The sequence below is a fragment of the Geotrypetes seraphini genome, chromosome 15 (genome assembly GCF_902459505.1).
Source record: "Geotrypetes seraphini chromosome 15, aGeoSer1.1, whole genome shotgun sequence".
In the NCBI taxonomy this organism is placed as follows: domain Eukaryota; kingdom Metazoa; phylum Chordata; class Amphibia; order Gymnophiona; family Dermophiidae; genus Geotrypetes; species Geotrypetes seraphini.
In genome coordinates this window covers 71300151-71317287 of record NC_047098.1, presented here as the reverse complement: position 1 = coordinate 71317287, position 17137 = coordinate 71300151, and the positions used below count along the sequence as shown (strand labels likewise).

At 43.8% G+C, this 17137-nt stretch overlaps 1 protein-coding gene across 5 annotated transcripts in view; it reads right to left on the bottom strand.

Annotated features, from left to right (window-relative positions):
* Positions 1-16740, bottom strand: part of CUX1 (cut like homeobox 1) — a 401081-nt gene extending 384341 nt beyond the window's left edge. For 4 of the 5 annotated variants that reach the window (XM_033921599.1, XM_033921597.1, XM_033921598.1 and 1 more), the window contains exon 1: positions 16572-16634. In XM_033921599.1, coding sequence (XP_033777490.1) covers positions 16572-16634 — 63 coding nt within the window. Of the gene's footprint in view, positions 1-16571 lie in introns of all 5 variants that reach the window. The other variant, XM_033921595.1, reaches the window with a different exon arrangement.
* Positions 16741-17137: the final 397 nt, after the last annotated feature.

Sequence of the window (17137 nt, the reverse complement as noted above, 5' to 3'; positions counted from 1 at the left end):
ATTACCCCGATATACCTATAAATAGTACAGGAGAAAAGAGCGCTGTGCAAATTCGAAGATGCACGTGTAAAGAACTGAGGAAAAGATACCACCCTTTTCGTGTCAGTCTAATGGCCCGACTGGAAGTCGTCCGAATCAAGCAGGCAGTCAAGAAGAAATTAGATGAATCGCCTGGTAGCGCCAAAACGATACCACCGTCCACATCACCTAAAACGTTCGTGAAGCCTTGGGTAGGCTTTGGCATGTGCCAAAACCGAAACGCTGCTCCAAAGGAGGCAGGCAAACCAAGTGCCGATTCGGAGTCCATAAAGAAAATGTAAATATACTACCATGTTGTCTGCAGAAATGTGTAACCCCGAGAAACTAATTCAGAAGAATGGGATCCAGCCTGCCCAATGCCCCCGTCTCGGGCACCATGCAGTAAGTGGAACAACGTCCCTTAGTTCCCGAAGAACTACAAGAACTGTCCTGAGGACCAGTAACACTGAAAAGGGAAACACAAAACATAGAGACTCCAAGAACGAACTGGAAACCTGAGGAGGATGCAAGCATCCTGAAAAATCTTCACAGCCCCCTGACCTGACATTATAGCGTCTTCTCCCTCATGAGAAAGCCTGAAGAGTCATTGAAAGAAGTCAAGATCCCCTCAGAATGAAGTGCAGAAGGTCAGGGAATGGCAGGATGAGACTGTAGGATCTGCAAGAAGATTCTCCAAGGAAAATTCAAGTTTCACAATGTAAAGAGGAATATACTGGAACCATGAAAACAGTACTAACCCCATGCAACATGAGCGAAATACGTATGTCCTTTAAAGTGAATACATACTACACTCATCAAGATGCTGCATCTACCGCCCCGTGGAAAACAACAGCATCCTTACAGGTATCAGACAAAGCTCACATCGCTAATGAGAGCTTCAGGGATGAGGCTAACAGCCACATAGCGCATGATCCTCCACGGGTTTGATAGAATAGGTAACTGGCTCCTGGTTAAAAGGAGCTGTACAGCCCTTCCTGTCTGGTCGGGGGCCCATCTAGCATGTGCCATGAGAAAATGGTGACAGGAGAAACCAGTGTGATAAGCATGGAAATCTGAAGTCCAGGCCCCCTCAGAAATAGAGAAAGAGAGTCCTGGCCGCAGGAAGATGCGCAGTGTCATTATGCCCATACAGACAGCCCGAACTTGGAAACTGTTTGTACTACCTTTAGGCATATATATCCTGCGCCACTACTAGACACATGCAACTCAGCACAGAGGCCCAAATAAGGACAGTTACCAACAGACAAAGGCTCAATCTGCAGGGACCCCAAGAGAGACAATGAGATACCTGTGTGAAATACAGGGCACTATCTTACTGCTGATCTCACCGTGCCGTGAGTTGCCGTATGTCGCCCCAGTCCGGAGACAAACCGAGACTGGGTGACCTAGCACAGGGCAGAGTCACTCTGGTAAACCCCTTGAGTGCTAACCCCAGAGTCCGATTAAACAAGCAGCTTCCTTCAAGGGAGTACAGCAGGAACACAGACATAGACATATAAAGCTGCCCAAGCTTGTCCCAAAGCTGGTGACACACATACAACTTGTCTGAACCGGAAAGGAGAGAAGCCCCAGCATACCCTGACCAAAGTCAGCTGGAAACAAACTACCGGAACGCTGCAGCTCTCCCACCATCGTCGGAGACCCAAGCGCACGCTGGATTATCACTGACAAATGGCCACTGCATCAACGCTCCTAGAAACATAGCATAGTTGGATTCAAGCCCCGCAAAATTTACCCTGCCACGGCTTGCATAGAAATAAAATCAGACTCAGGGAATAACCAGAAGAACGGCCCATAGCGCCGGAAAAAACATGTCCCATCTCATGCTGCTATAAACCGGCACCTGCACAATCAGCTGCACATGGCCGTGACAAACACCGATGAAAGAGAGCCTCAGAATAAACAGGACTACTGCTGCACTGAAACCCAACAATGAGAACAAGTGCGAGCAAGAAATCGGGTATAAATAGAGGATTACTGCTCAGGTCCTGGACCTGTTGGGCCGCCGCGTGAGCGGACTGCTGGGCAAGATGGACCTCAGGTCTGACCCAGCAGAGGCATTGCTTATGTTCTTATGTACTGCCAAGCTGTAACCAACAAGGAAACCAAGCGCATGCATGCAAAGGGCAGGAAGTCCCAGCTCCCTCTACAGATTTCTAGTCATAAAACTTAGCCTCAATAAAATATCCATGCCTTAAATGTACAATGACCGAACCCACAGTACTAAGACTCCCAAACAGAACCTGAAGTTCAAACAACCGTAACAGCCAGACATACTCACAAGCTAGGTGTTAGGGCCGGTTGAAGCCAGTTTGCAGCAAAAGCATGGCAGAATGTAGCAACTGTGGTCTCTTTTTTTTTTTTTTTTTTTTACAGAGAAAGGAAAGAAGAAAAAAATTGAGACCCAGTCAGACCCTCTAGCAATGGAAGGAGGGTGAGGCAGGGACCTGTGGGGGCCAAGGTGTAACCCCTAAAGCCGGCACCGTTCAGCCGGACACCACTGTCTCACTGAAGAGAAAATCTCAACAGGAGAAATAGCATTGCCAGCTCACTGGAGAGAAACCTCAACAGGAGAAACAGAATGGCAGTCTCACTGAAGAGAAACCTCAACAGGAGAAACAGAATGGCAGTCTCGCTGAAGAGAAACCTCAACAGGAGAAAATAAAGTTCCAGCCACAGCCAGAAATCAGGAGCTAGTTGAATAGCGACCTTTTCCTGCTGGGAGATAGAGAATACTGGATAAACAGGAGGAGTGCCAGCCAATAGGACCACCTGTTAATCAGTTTCTCTATCTCCGCCTGCTGGTAGATGTGAGCTATCCCATTGGTCTCTGGATTCATCTGCTGCTGTTGCTAGGGAAAGGAAAATACAGTACAGAGAACTCTGGCATCTGTAATATGGAGAAAGGGTCTCCGCACGAAAGAGCTTGAAGCTCCAAAAGAGTAGCAGCCTTCAATGGCTCGAATGGGGCTTCCACAGGGCCTTGTAGAATGATGGTAAGATTTCACGAAGGAAAAGAATGACACAAAGGAAGGCCGCAAATGAAGCGTCCCTATCAGAAACCTGGTGACACTGGTATCAGCAGGAAGCAAACTAGAACCCCTGCGTGCCCTGAAGCACGAAAAGCATGCTACAGGAACTTTAATGGAAGCCATTGCTAAAACCTGCCTGAAGAAAGCCATTGCTAAAGCCTGCCTGAAGAAAAGCCAGGACCACCGAAATGGGAGCCCGCTCAGGCTCTATCCAGTCTTTAGTACATCAATGTTGGGAAGCCTTCCAGGCTGAGACATAAGAAGTGATAGTTTAGAGTTTGTTGGACTTCAAAAGTGGCGAGAGGACTTCCTCTGAATAACCATGCCTCAACAAGGCTGAGTGCTCAAGAGCCATGCCGGAAGACCAAAACGCTGTGAGTCTCCATGGGCACCGTACCCTGACTGAGAAGGCTGCAAGGAAGAGAATACTTGAGCTTCCTGTTCCACTGAAGAGTGATGAAATCCGCAAACCACGAATGAGGCCAGTCCAGAGCAACTAGAATCTCAAAGCTGGGATGTGTCGGTATCCAGCGGATAACCTGAACAAAGCCACAGAGGGACCACATAAAGGAGCTCGTGATCTGGCAAGGGCTGAAACCAAGGCATCCAACCCCAAGTTTCCACGCTCTGTTCTTCAACTGAAGAAGTGCCTGACCTTCGATTTTATGTTCATATATTCCTCTATTAAGGCCTGTTGATTCAAGAGATTTTTAAATAAGATATTTGCTTTTTAATTAGGAAAACTGAATTCTTGGCTGAGTCCTTTGATCTTTCAAATGTTTTTGTATACTGCTTTTAGAAGGATTTTTAAAACATATTTGTTTGATAAATTTATTACATAATTGTTCTATGTATATTCCACTGATTGTCCAGATCTTCTAAGGGTGGGCGATATACAAAAATAAAATTATTATTATAAAGTTATTATCAAGTCCATCTGGGGCCAACCCCAGCGCTGTACAATCAGACAAGAACACTTTCCGCGAGAAGAACCATTCTCCCGGGTCCAGGACTCATCAACCAAAGAAGTCTGTCTGTACATTGTAGACTCTAGCCACATGCACCGCTGAGAAGAACATGTAACTCCACCCAAAGAAACAGCCTGCAAACCTCCTGGCCCAAGGGAGCTTCTTGTAACCCCTTGACATAAGAACATAAGAACTGCCTTCTCTGGATCAGACCCATGGTCCATCGAGTCCGGTGATCCGCACACTCGGAGGCCCAGTCAGGTGTACACCTGATGTAGTTTCAGTCACCCATATCCCTCTCTATGCCTCTCATAAGGAGATGTGCATCTAATTTACTTTTGAATCCTAGAACTGTGGATTCCGTAATAACCTCCTCTGGGAGAGCATTCCAGGTATCCACCACTCGCTGCATGAAGCAGAACTTCCTGACATTTGTCCTAGACTTGTCACCCCTTAGCTTCAGTCCATGTCCTTTTGTCCATGTCACGTTGGACAATGTGAATAATTTATTTTCCTGTTCTATCTTGTCAATGCCTTTCAGTATTTTGAAAGTCTCCTTTTCTCAAGGGAGAACAGTCCCAGTTTCTTGAGTCGTTCCTCAAATTCCAAGTTCTCCATACCATTTATTAGCTTCGTTGCTCGTCTCTGCACCCTCTCCAGCATTTTGATATCCTTCTTTAGGTTGGGAGACCAATGTTGGACACAGTATTCCAAGTGTGGTCTGACCATTGCCCTATAAAGCGGCATTATAACTTTCTCCGATCTACTCGTGATTCCTTTCTTTATCATGCCTAACATTCTATTTGCTTTCTTTGCCGCTGCCGCGCATTGTGCCGACGGTCAGGTCTTATCTATCAGTACACCCAGGTCCTTTTCTTGTTCGCTCTTACCCAGAGTTGCACCTGACATTTTATATCGTATTCCTCATTCTTGCTGCCTAAATGCATTACTTTGCACTTTTCTACATTAAACTTCATCTGCCATTTCTCCGTCCATTTCTCTAACTGACACAAGTCACTCTGGAGTGCCTCGCTGTCCTTCCACGATCTGATTGCCCGGCATAGCTTTGTGTCATCAGCAAATTTGATGATCCCACTGGATGTTCCTTCTTCTAGGTCGTTTATGAAAATATTAAATAAGATGGACCCAAGTACCGAGCCCTGGGGCACCCCACTAGTCACTTTCTCAAGGTTTCAAGGTTTTCAAGGTTTATTAAATATTTGATAAATCGCTATATCTTTATACAAAGCGATGTACATTAAAATACAATTAATTAAGATAAAAACATACAATAAATATATAAACATTAGATATTAGACAAGACAGACAACAATTGGGAGGAAAGGGAGGTTAAAGTTACATATCTTATAATAAGAAACACATTTAAGGGTAAAACATTGAGGAGGTAGTAAAATTCTTGAAACAAAAAAAATTTTATATTAAAAAAGAACAAAATTTTTATGTATTAAAAATCTTTTTAAAAAGAAATGTTTTCAAAGATTTCTTAAAAGAGGGAATGTCTTTTTCATTTTTTATATATTGGGGCAATGAATTCCACCATTGGGGGCCCACGACCGAAAACATGTCTAATCTACGGGTGCCTATAATTTTTAAAGATGGAATAACTAATAAGTTTTGAGAAGATGACCTGAGTGCGCGTGCGGAACTATAGGGAATCAGCATTTTAGAAATGCACTGAGGTTCTTTGAAAATCAAGTTTTTAAAGATAAGTAGTAAAACTTTAAACTGTATTCGCTGTATTCCCATTTATGCCCACCCTCTGCTTTCTGTTCTCCAGCCATTTGCCTATCCATCTTAGTATATCTCCCTCTACTCCATGGCTTTGTAGTTTCCTAAGAAGTCTTTTATGTGGAATCTTGTCGAACGCTTTTTGGAAGTCCAAATATATTATGTCCACCGGTTCTCCATTATCAATATGTTTGTTCACAGTTTCGAAAAATTGGAGTAAATTCGTCAAACATGATTTCCCTTTCCTGAAGCAGTGTTGACTGGCTCCCATCAGGTCGTGTGTGTCCAAGTGCAGGACTATGCTATCTTTAATCAGTGCTTCAATCATTTTTCCAGGGACAGACGTAAGACTCACAGGTCTGTAGTTGCCCGGTTCTCCTCTTGATCCTTTTTTGAAAATTGGCGTGACGTTCGCTATCTTCCAATCGTCCGGTATCTGACTGGTTCTAATTGACAGGTTGGTAAGTTTTTTGCAATAGCTCTCCGATTTCAACGTTCAATTCTTTTAAGACTCTCGGGTGAATTCCATCAGGTCCAGGGGATTTGTCACCTTTAAGTTTGTTAATCTGGTAGTATATCTGGTCCAAATTACATATGCCACTGTCATGGCGTTGTCTGAGAACATGCGCACCACTTTTCCTTCCAACATGGGCTGGAAGCAAGTAATGTCAGGCGAATCGCCTGAATCTCCAACTGAATGATCGACTAACACCTCTGATGAGGAGTCCACTGCCCCTGAATGGAGCAGTCTCTGCAGTGATCACCCCAACCCGACAGGCTGGCATCCGTCATAAGAGTTAACCACTCTAAAATCCGAAGAAGCTTGCCCTGGCGGAGAACCTCCCCCTGAAGCCACCAGCACAGACTTCTGCACACTGGTTCCATCCAGAGGAACAGCATCTGAAAGGGATAATATTGCTAAGACCAAGGAGGGTGCAATGGACCTCAGCACCCGCGGATAATGCCAGAGTGTGAGAGCTGGAAGGTTCAGGAGATCTCTTATATGCTGCTGAAGTTTCAGACTGTGGGGCTCGGGAAAAAATGCACGACCCTGCCTGGTGTCAAAGAGAAAACCCAGATACTCTAAGGTCTGTGGCGACATCAACTGGCTCTTTTTGAAGATGATAATCCAAAGCTCTGTAGCACAGAGACCACTGTCTCCACCACACAGGCACACTCGTGTTGAGATGGAGCCAGGATCAACCAGTCTTCCAAGAAAGGATAAGGACCTGGACACCCTACCTGAAAAGCTACTACATCTATCACCACCTTGGTAAAAGTGCAGGGAGCTGTCACGAGCCCAAAGGGAAGAGCCTCAAATTGGAAATGCTGTTGCAGAACATGGAAACGCAGAAACCTGCGATGATCCAGAAATATTGGAATATGGAGGTAAGCCTCTGTGAGATCCAAGAATGCTAGAAACTCCCCAGGAGAGACAGCAGCAATGACTGTGTGCACCGTTTTCATTCAGAAATGAAGAATCCACAGGAAGCAAATGACTGGCTTGAGATCTAGAACTGGCCTCCAGTCCTCTGAGCCATACTTTGGCATGATGAAGTATAAGGAGTATCTGCTGAAGCCCAATTTGTGTTCTGGAATGGGTTCTAGTGCTCGGATGTCCAAGAGGCACTGCAAAGTAGTGCAGACCTTTGTGACTCCTTTTCTGGCCAACCTACCAGCGAGTCTAGAAACAAATCCGGAGTCAAGCAAAAGAAAGTTCATCGCTGTTGAATGTGTTATTGGAATTACAGCTTGATTTAGCTAGGACAATTGTGATGGGGGATTTCAATTTATACCCAGCAATGGGAGGAATGCGGACTGCAGTGTTTTTTGATGCTATGACTGAGCCGACAATGTATAGTCAAGCCGACTCATGCGGCGGGGAATGTTCTGCACCAGGTGTTTGTTCCAACAGAGCAAATGGAGGTTTGGCTATGTCAGGTGGATTTTAAGCCGTGGACGGACCTTGCATTTGTGCCAGTGGAGGTGCGGATGAGAAAAAAAATGGACTGCAATGTGGCAGCAGGAAAGGGTAGTGAAACAGGTGAGGCCACTGGAGATACTGGAGATACAGGAGGAGTGCCAGCCAATGGGACCACCTGTTAATCAGTTTCTCTATCTCCGCCTGCTGGTAGATGTGTGCTATCCCATTGGTCTCTGGATTCATCTGCTGCTGTTGCTAGGGAAGATAAATTTTGAAAGTGCGGCTGAGGCTGTGCAGGGTTGGCAAACAACCCTGCCGAGTGCCCTAGATGAGGTGGCCCCTGCTCGTGAAGTATGGGTGAAGGATGGAGGATATTAGATCACAGCATAGAGAATTGAGGAAGTTGGAACGGAAGTAGATGAGAGCTGAGGAGGGAGTACTGTTTTGGGCCCTGGCCCAAGATTTTGAGTTTGTTGTATGGTCTGTCAAAAAACACCTGTACCAACAGAGGGTGAAGGGGGCTGTGAATAATCCTCGTGAGCACTTTCAAGTTGTGAGAGATTTAAGTGAGAATGGAATAAAGGGGCTGCCCCCCTGTACATTTTCTGCAGAGGAATTTAACAACTTTTTTGTAATGAAAATTGTGCTCATTGCTAATACACTAAAGCACAACAAAGAAAAATGGGGAGACCCAATGATCCACAGTGAAAACAATCCACCGATGAAAACACAAACTGTGGATACAGATGTTCTGGAGATAATTTATTAAACACTGACATATAAAACCATGAAAATTCAATTAAAAAAGTACAATGATAAAAAATACTGTGATAAAATCCAACCAGACCCTACTGTTTTCAGTCCAATTCTTTATATGTGAGGTTGCAAACCATTGGACCCCTGAGGAAGGCGTGTTCACCGAAACACGGACCGTGTAGGGTTCAGTTGGATTTTTATCACAGTATTTTTTATCATTGTACTTTTTTAATTGAATTTTCATGGCTTTATATGCCAGTGTTTAATAAATTATCTCCAGAACATCTGTATCCACAATTTTTGTTTTCATTGCTAATACACTACCAGTGGTGGAAGGGGAGGAAAGACTGTTTGATTGGGGGTGGGGGTTGATGAAGGGGAGGTGTGGAATGCTTTTCAGGGGGTGGAGGAAGATGACATGCGGGTTGCTTTAAGTTCTTGCAGACGCATACAATCCACTGGAGATGCTTGCTCTGTAGGGACTTTGAAGAAATTAGTGGGGAAGGTGGTTCCAATACTCACTAGGATCATCAATGTAATTTCGGAGAGTGGTGAAATTCCAGAATCATTGAAAATTAAACCATTGATGAAGGAAAAAAAAGTAGGGTCCCGAGAATTGAATAATTTCCATCTGGTAGTGTCATTACTCGTAATGGCAAAAATAATGAAAAAGGTGGTTTATTCCCACCTTTATCAGTTTCTGCAGGATCATTGTATCTTGGATGATCATCAATATGCATTCAGAAAAAATCCATAGCACGGAGACTTATTTGTTATCTATGCTTTATGAACTGAAAGTGAGTATAGATGAGCATGTGATACTGTTGACCATGCAATATTGTTAAGCAGACTAAGGGGACAAGCGTTTTAAGAATTAGTGGAAATGGAGGAAAGGCATAGAGGAACTTGTTCATCCAGTCCAGGAGAAAAGCATCCACCTCCAGGCGATGAGGAGAGCATAGTCTTGAACAGAACTGGGTCGGTTTGTTGTTGTGGGGAGATGCAAAAAGGTCTACCTGAGGGGCTCTCCATTGAGAAAAAATTTGACGGAGAGCTGCTGAGTTCAGCGTCCATTCGTGAGGTTGCAGAATACAACTTAGTTTGTCCGCCAGTGAATTTTTCTCTCCTTGAATGTAAACAGCTTTCAGAAAAATATTGTGAAGAATTGCCCAATTCCAAATCTTCTGAGCTTCCTGGCAAAGGAGAAGAGACCCTGTGCCACCATGCTTGTTCACGTAGTACATGGCTATTTGATTGTCTGTATAGACAAGAATAACCTGATTGCGAAGAAGCTGAAAAGCCTTGAGAGCATTGAAGATTGCTCTGAGTTCCAACAGATTTATGTAATGGCGATGATCTGTGGAGGACCTTGAGTATGGAGACTATCTAGGTGAGCTCCCCAAGCGTGAGTTGACAAATCTGTTATGAGAACCTTCTGGTGAGGGGGAGTTTGAAACAGCAAAAGAAAGCATTCACCACTGAAGAGATTGCCAAAGAGAAGATGTTACTATAATGTGTCGTGAAAGTGGATCAAGAGCCTGCGTCCACTGAGAAGCCAGGGACCACAGAGGGATCCGTAGGTGAAGTCTGGCAAAAGGAGTCACATGAACTGTAGAACCCATGTGACCTAAGAGAACCATTAGGTGCCTCGCTGAGATTGAAGTGAGGAGGGACACTTGATGGCAAAGTTGTATCAAAGCATCTTGACGTTACTGAGGAAGGAATGCCTGAGTTGAACAGTATCTAGGAGGGATCTAATCAAAAGAAGAGTCTGAGAAGGCTGCAATTGAGATTTGGGGAAGTTGATTTCGAATCCCAAATTTTGCAGGAACAATATAGTCTGTTGTGTCGCTACAGTAACCCCTTGAGAGGAAGGATCTTTGATGAGCTAATCCGTCTAGATAGGGAAAGACTTGCAAACCATGAGTCCTCAAGTTTGCTGCCAATACCAGGAGGCACTTGGTGAAAACTCTGGGAGATGATGCAAGGCTGAAAGGCAGAACCTTGAATTGGTAATGATGATTTTCCATCCAAAAGCTGAGAAATTTGCCTCTTAACTTCATCCTATGCCCTCTCATTCTAGAGCTTCCTTTCAAATGAAAGAGACTCAACTCACATGCATTTTACGCCATGTAGGTATTTAAACGTCTCTATCATATCTCCTCTCTCCCGCCTTTCCTCCAAAGTATATAGATTGAGATCTTTATGTCTGTCCCCCATATGCCTTATGACTATGACCATCACCATTTTAGTAACCTTCCTCTGGACCGACTCCATCCTGGCTTTCTTTCACCATTAAAACCTCCATTAAAAACTCCTAAATATCCTTTTTCAATAGTCTCCTTCAAGGATACCTCACACCAAATCATCCGCAGACTGAAATAAGCACAGAACTGTGGGATTGTCCCCAGGTCCTAGAGACCCTGAAGGATCCGAAGATCCAGCATCCAGTCCCTGATCCCCCATCCTTGGAAGTGTTACACCTTAAAATAAGGGGTCAGCAACTGGACATCAGCATAAAGACTAGGATCAGGAACAATGGCTGAATGAGACAAGGGCATGCCTAGAGAAACAATGCCATCTACTTTGAAAAGTTCTCTTTTTTTTTTTTTTTTTTTTAAATTTACACAACTGTTTCAGAAATTCTGAGAAAGTCTCCGGCTCTTGGGGTGCATTGTCACCCTCTGATGACTTAACCATGTATTTCAGAGGCTGCGGAAGGACCGCAGCCGTTTCCATGTTAATCATAAGTCATGCTGAGCCCCCGAAATAAAAAAGGCTGCCCCTCCAGGCTAGCCGAGCATTCTGTCACCTGCTTGACCAGGGGAAAGGCTAAGCTTTGTGCTGCCACCCTTTCTGGCTGCACCACGCAGCATGAGGCGCATGAATGATCCTGAAGCACCTAATTTGCACAATCCTGGCAAGAAGTCACATTAGGAGAGCCTAAGAACTCCATCCCAACAAGATTTGAGGCAAATATTACAGTTTTTGAGGAGGGAGCTTTGGAAAAAAAAACAAAAAAACAATGTTAAAAAATCCAAGATGGCCGATGCTGTGAAATTTCCACCAAAAATCACAATTTTAGACATTTTCAGATGGGGGAGCATAGGGATATGCAGAAACCTTGAAAACCCAACTTTCAGACCTGCCCCGATCCATCTTTGTAGATCTGTGCTGCAGCCTGCCTCAGCTCTCTTACAGTAGCTGGATTAGAGAATCACTGCCTCATGGCTCTGCAAAGCTGATCTTTGGTCTGCCAGTCAGACCCCATGCCCGACTGCACCTCCACCCATGCGGACTGATGGATGCACACCAGGACAGGCGAGAAGATGCAACCGGCACCCTGCGAAACACCACCAAGCCTCATAAGGGCGCCTAACAACCTGAATGTGGCCCCTGCTTAACAGTAGGTGAAACAACTTCAAGAACAGTCCTAAGTTCCAAAGAAACTGGAATGTCCTACCTATTGCACTGGAATAGAAGATAGTGGGTTTAAATGTTAAGCACTGGACACAACCAAACAAAGAGTCTCTTGATCAGTAAGAAGACTGAACTTCTGTTCATCAAATAAGTGAAAACACAAATGAGAAAAGAAAGAATAAGAGATGCAATGCTTGTTATAAGATTTTAGCTATTAAGATATTAAAAGAAAGTATTTGTTGTAAAGGGAGTACTGTGATCCTCATTGGAAAAGAAATGTACTTCTTCACATAAAATTTTAGTAATGTATTAAAATATGGGAAAAGGTTCTGTGTATTAGAGCAAGAGAAGAGGGTGATGGGGGAGTTGGACCAGTCTGTTAAGTCACTAGTATTGTTAAGCTGGAGCAAGGGCTGAGGATGTTATGGAGACAGTGTTCACAGATGCCCAAGAACAGAAGAAAAATAATTAGAAAAAAAAAATCTTGGGTACCAGTCAACAGTTTTGCAAGCCAAAACAAAATGATTTCTCTCTTATAATATTTTTCAACTTTGCTTTCTCTCTTTCGTTCTCTCATTGTAATTTTCTTTTTTCTAGTTTATCATCTTTTTTGGGGTGGGGTGTGAAAAGAGAAAACAACATCAGGTAAGTCCATACAACCTACTCATTTTTGTTTCTTCACCTTCTCTCCAATTCTTTTTTGTGAGGGCAGGAAGCGGCCTTGGGTTCTAAAGTTTAGGCCCAAGACTGGCTAGTCACAATGCCTGCAGCTCCTCCAAGCCTGCCAATCCAAGAATTGGTAGTACTGTACCTTTTACTTGACTTGCAACCTGGATATTTACCATCCTCATTCTCAGACATATTGGGTTTTATAAACTACAGTATACTGTATAGCCCAAGGTTGAAGAATGTTGCTATAGCTGAGCTAGACAGTTAAAAACAAAGAACCTGGGTAGTTGCAAATAAAATGTTTATGATACTATAAGATCACTTTGCTGGGAGAAGGGGGAGGGACGTGGTTCTAAATCCATAAAGGCAGGAGAGATTGGCTATAATCAAAGATAGAGTTGTGTCGACTAGTTTAGCTATACTTTTAAAAGACAAAATAAAATTAAAGTTCTATTATTCCCACAGAATTTATTTATTTTAGTATTTATATATCACTTATAGCCTAAGTGGTTTACATTCAGCTACTCAAGCATTTTCCCTATCTGTCCTGGTGGGCTCACACTCTTATCTAATGTATCTGGGGCAATGGGGGATTAAGTGACTTGCCCAGGGTCACAAGGAGCAGCAAGGGATTTGAACCCACAACCTCATGATGCTGAGGCTATAGCTCTAACCATTGTGCCACACACTCCCCACAGAATACAAATTAATGGGTAGCAGAGTGGCTGAGGCAGTATATGAAAGAAGTAAATATATTTGAGTCTAAGGACTCTGGGAGGTGAATAGTTGTAGATAGGTTAGGCTGCATCCTAGACTCCACATGAACTATGGAACCTCAAATATCCCATCTCTGAAAGAAATCCCTCTTCACTATGAAACAATTCAGATTCATCAGGCCATGCTTTCATCAGCATCACTTTGCCCTCATCGTTCAGATGATGATCCCAACTAAATTACTGAAACTCTGCCTATATAGAAATCAACACCACACTAATCCACAATATGCAGCTTATTCAGAATACTGCAATAAGACTCATTTTCGGTCTAAAAAAATACAACTCAAACTGAGCCTACCTTAAACAACTTCACTGGCTACCCATCTCATCCCAAATAAAATTCAAAACACCCTGTATCATACATCACAATCTATGGCTCAGCTGCCCTTCTTATCAAACTCTTCTCTGATGCATGGTCCACAGCAGTGGTTCCCAAACCTGTCCTGGGGGACCCCCAGCCAGTCAGGTTTTCAGGATATCCCTAATGAATATGCATGAGAGAGATTTGCATATCTGTCACTTCCATTATATGCAAATCTCTCTCATGCATATTCATTAGGGATATCTTGAAAACCTGACTGGCTGGGGGTCCCCCAAGACAGGTTTGGGAACCACTGGTCCACAGAGAATGCAGAATTCTCTTTTTTAAAAAAATCTTTATTAATTTTCAAACCTTCAATAGTGCATTACAACAAATGTAACTTAAAATTATACAATAAAGGCACATTCAACTTACACATGTTCGTTAATCAACCATTTTTCCCCCACCCACCCAATGATTATTCACTAAAACACAAAAACATATTACCAGAATTCAGCTAAACCTCCCCTCAACAAAAAAATTCAAGTACAGAAGAATTTTCCAATCCATACTCACCTTCCTGAAATAGCCTCACAGAGACAGAGCAGAACTCAACCATGCCCTATTCCGGAAGAAACTGAAAACTCTACTCTTTGATATCCACACGTACCTTTTTCTTTTGCTTAGTATGATTAGGCCCTTCATCTTCTTTTCTCCTCCTTCCCCTTCCCTCCCTCTATGCCCCAAGACACCCTTTTCCCACTGCAGGTCGCCTTGAGTCTGTTTAGGTTTGCGTGACGCACAAATATCAGATTAGATAGGCCTGCAAAACATCCATGAAGAATCTTCTCCCCTGTGCATCCCAGATATCTTTGCTTGGGCAAACAAGTTTCATCAATAATTCCTACTATTCAACAAATAAAACTATCTGGACTCCAAAGATAGAAAAGAATTTACAACTCTCAAATACATTTTCACATCTTTATTTACTAAACCTAGCAATTTATCTGCTGTCATTTATTAGGTTACTATGTCTCTTTAAAACATTAGTAATAACTATGGGGTCCATTTACGGAGGCGCGCTAAATTGGTTAGCGCGCCTTAGTAAAAGGACCCCTTTGAGCTTCTTGTTCCAGTCCATGAAATTTCTGTTACAAATTCTATATTTATCCACAGATAAGGAGACAGGAACCATTCTTGTCTAACTTGAATATTTCAAGTAATATGTAAATACTATTCCTGGGGACAACCAACGGCCAAGCATATTACAATCTTCACCAAATTATAAGCCATAGAATGACTACAATATCTGTCAGTTTAAAGAGAAAACAATTAAAAAAGACACTACTTGGTTATATCAGAAAAGATTTGTGAAACTTATTTTATTGGTCAAGTGGATAGTTTATTAATAAACTCAACAAGAATTATTGGATAATATGGCAACAAGCTCCTCCTTTTGAAAAAAATTCCCAAAGCATAGGTGAAAACCCTTATAAAAACAATTATTAAGTACATTTTTAAAAAAGGGAAAACACAATGTGTTATTAAATGGAACCACTTTTATTAAAGCTTAGCTAATAGAAGCCCATAGATATAAAATGGGTTTCTTAGCATTTATCATGCACTAAACTTTCGTAAAAGGGCTCCTAAGTTTGGAGTCCTTTTACTAAAATGCATGTGAATTGGTAGCACAGCCAGAAAAAACATTTCTTTTTTTATTTTTACAGATCCTGAGGTAATTTTTCCATTACTATGTAAGACAGGCAAAAATACTAATCAAAAGCACTTGGCACCTCCTATTTAGGAGGTGCTAATTGCTCCCAAGTTAAGTCTGTATTAGCATGCACTAGTTGGAGAATGATGCTCCTACACCCTCCTGGAAAAAGAATAGTAAACAATTTAGGGTACTTTTTCCCCCATTTAAGCATGTTTTACTACGCAACCGTTTTATAAAAGGGCACCTGTTTTTAACAAACACCAGTTGCTTTCTAAATTTAAACAAATGAAAACATGATCCATCATAAAATAATCAGTAATAACCTTAAAAAACCCCAGTGTGTGTTTTGACAGTACAGACTTTTCTAGATAAACTAAGGGCTCCTTTTACGAAGCCGTGTTAGCAGCTTTATCGCACGTGACTTTTTAATCACGCGCTAACCCCTGCGCTAGGCGAAAAAGTACCTCAAGAGGAGGTGGTAGGGCTAGTGCGGCTGGCACTTTAGCGCCCGCTAACGCCCTAAATAGCAGCTCTAGGTCAAAAGTAACATGAAATGAAAAGTTTGACATTTGCATTGTGTCCTTCAGGATTTGAGGCATCCATTCTAAGCAGAGCATGGAAAGGACCATATTTATCACTTAGAGAAACTGAGCCCATGTACAGCGCTGCGTCCGCCTCTCGGCGCCATAGAGCTAGACTCAAAGGCCGAAAGTTCTGACAATGGCTGAACTTTCGAGCGCCCGGGACGAACTTTCTCTGAGCCTAGACTTCTCTAAAGTTCCTGCTTTATTAGCAAATGGGAGAAAGTTTTTTTAAAGCACCTCAAATAAAGACTTTTTGCAGCGAGTCCAGCTCGGGTGGCAGCGCTGCGGAGGCTTTCCAGGGAGCCACAGCGCCACCAGCCCCGGCCGCTAAATCATTAAGAAATTAAGGCAACTTTGGCGCTTTCCAATTGCAACCGAGTCCAGGGGCCATAAAGTTGGCGGCGGCGGCGGCGGGGCCCGGCGGGGAGAGCGGCGGCGGGAAGCGCGGGCGCCATCTTGGCTGATCGATGAATTGAACAAAGAGGATCAATTTCTGATAAAACGTTATCAATGAGAGCGGCCGAGAGCGAGGGGAAGGGCCGCGCTGCGAGGCCCCGCCGCCCCCCGCGGGCAGCCGGGGCCGAGCGGCGAGGGGGGGCTTCGGCGACACGCGAGGGGCGAGCACAAGGCGCTGACCTGCAGCTGCTGTAAATCAAAGCGCTTCCAATATTGAAACATCGATCCCGCATTGGCCGCCATCTTGAGACATATTGAGACAGAGTGAGAGGCTGATAGAGAGGGGCTGGAGTTCAGCGGCGGCGGCGGCGGCACGGGAGGGGAGGGGGAGGGCGCAGCGCAAAGCGCGGCCTGGAGCGCTGGCGCCGGGACGGGATTCGGCCGAGAGCTCGCGCGGGCCGTTACAGCTGAGGGAGAGCGAGAGCGGCGCGTGAGCTTGGCGGGACGGGAAGCGACGGTTACATTTCCTGACAGATTGGGGGTGAAAGATGACACAAAAGGAGAAGGGAAATGGTCATGGGAATGCGAGATGGAAGAACTAAGGCCGACTTGCACAGAAGGATGGGCAGACTATGGTATGTATCCAGGAAGAGCAAGATCGGCTGCAAGACTTTATGAGGACATAAGAATCAGTCATGTATCGAATGGTCTTTATCTGCTCTCATTTAATTCACCAGGAAACACTGAGTTATGTAACGCAAAGATGAAAATGAAGACTCTCCAAGAACGAGGAGGTCTTGTATTGC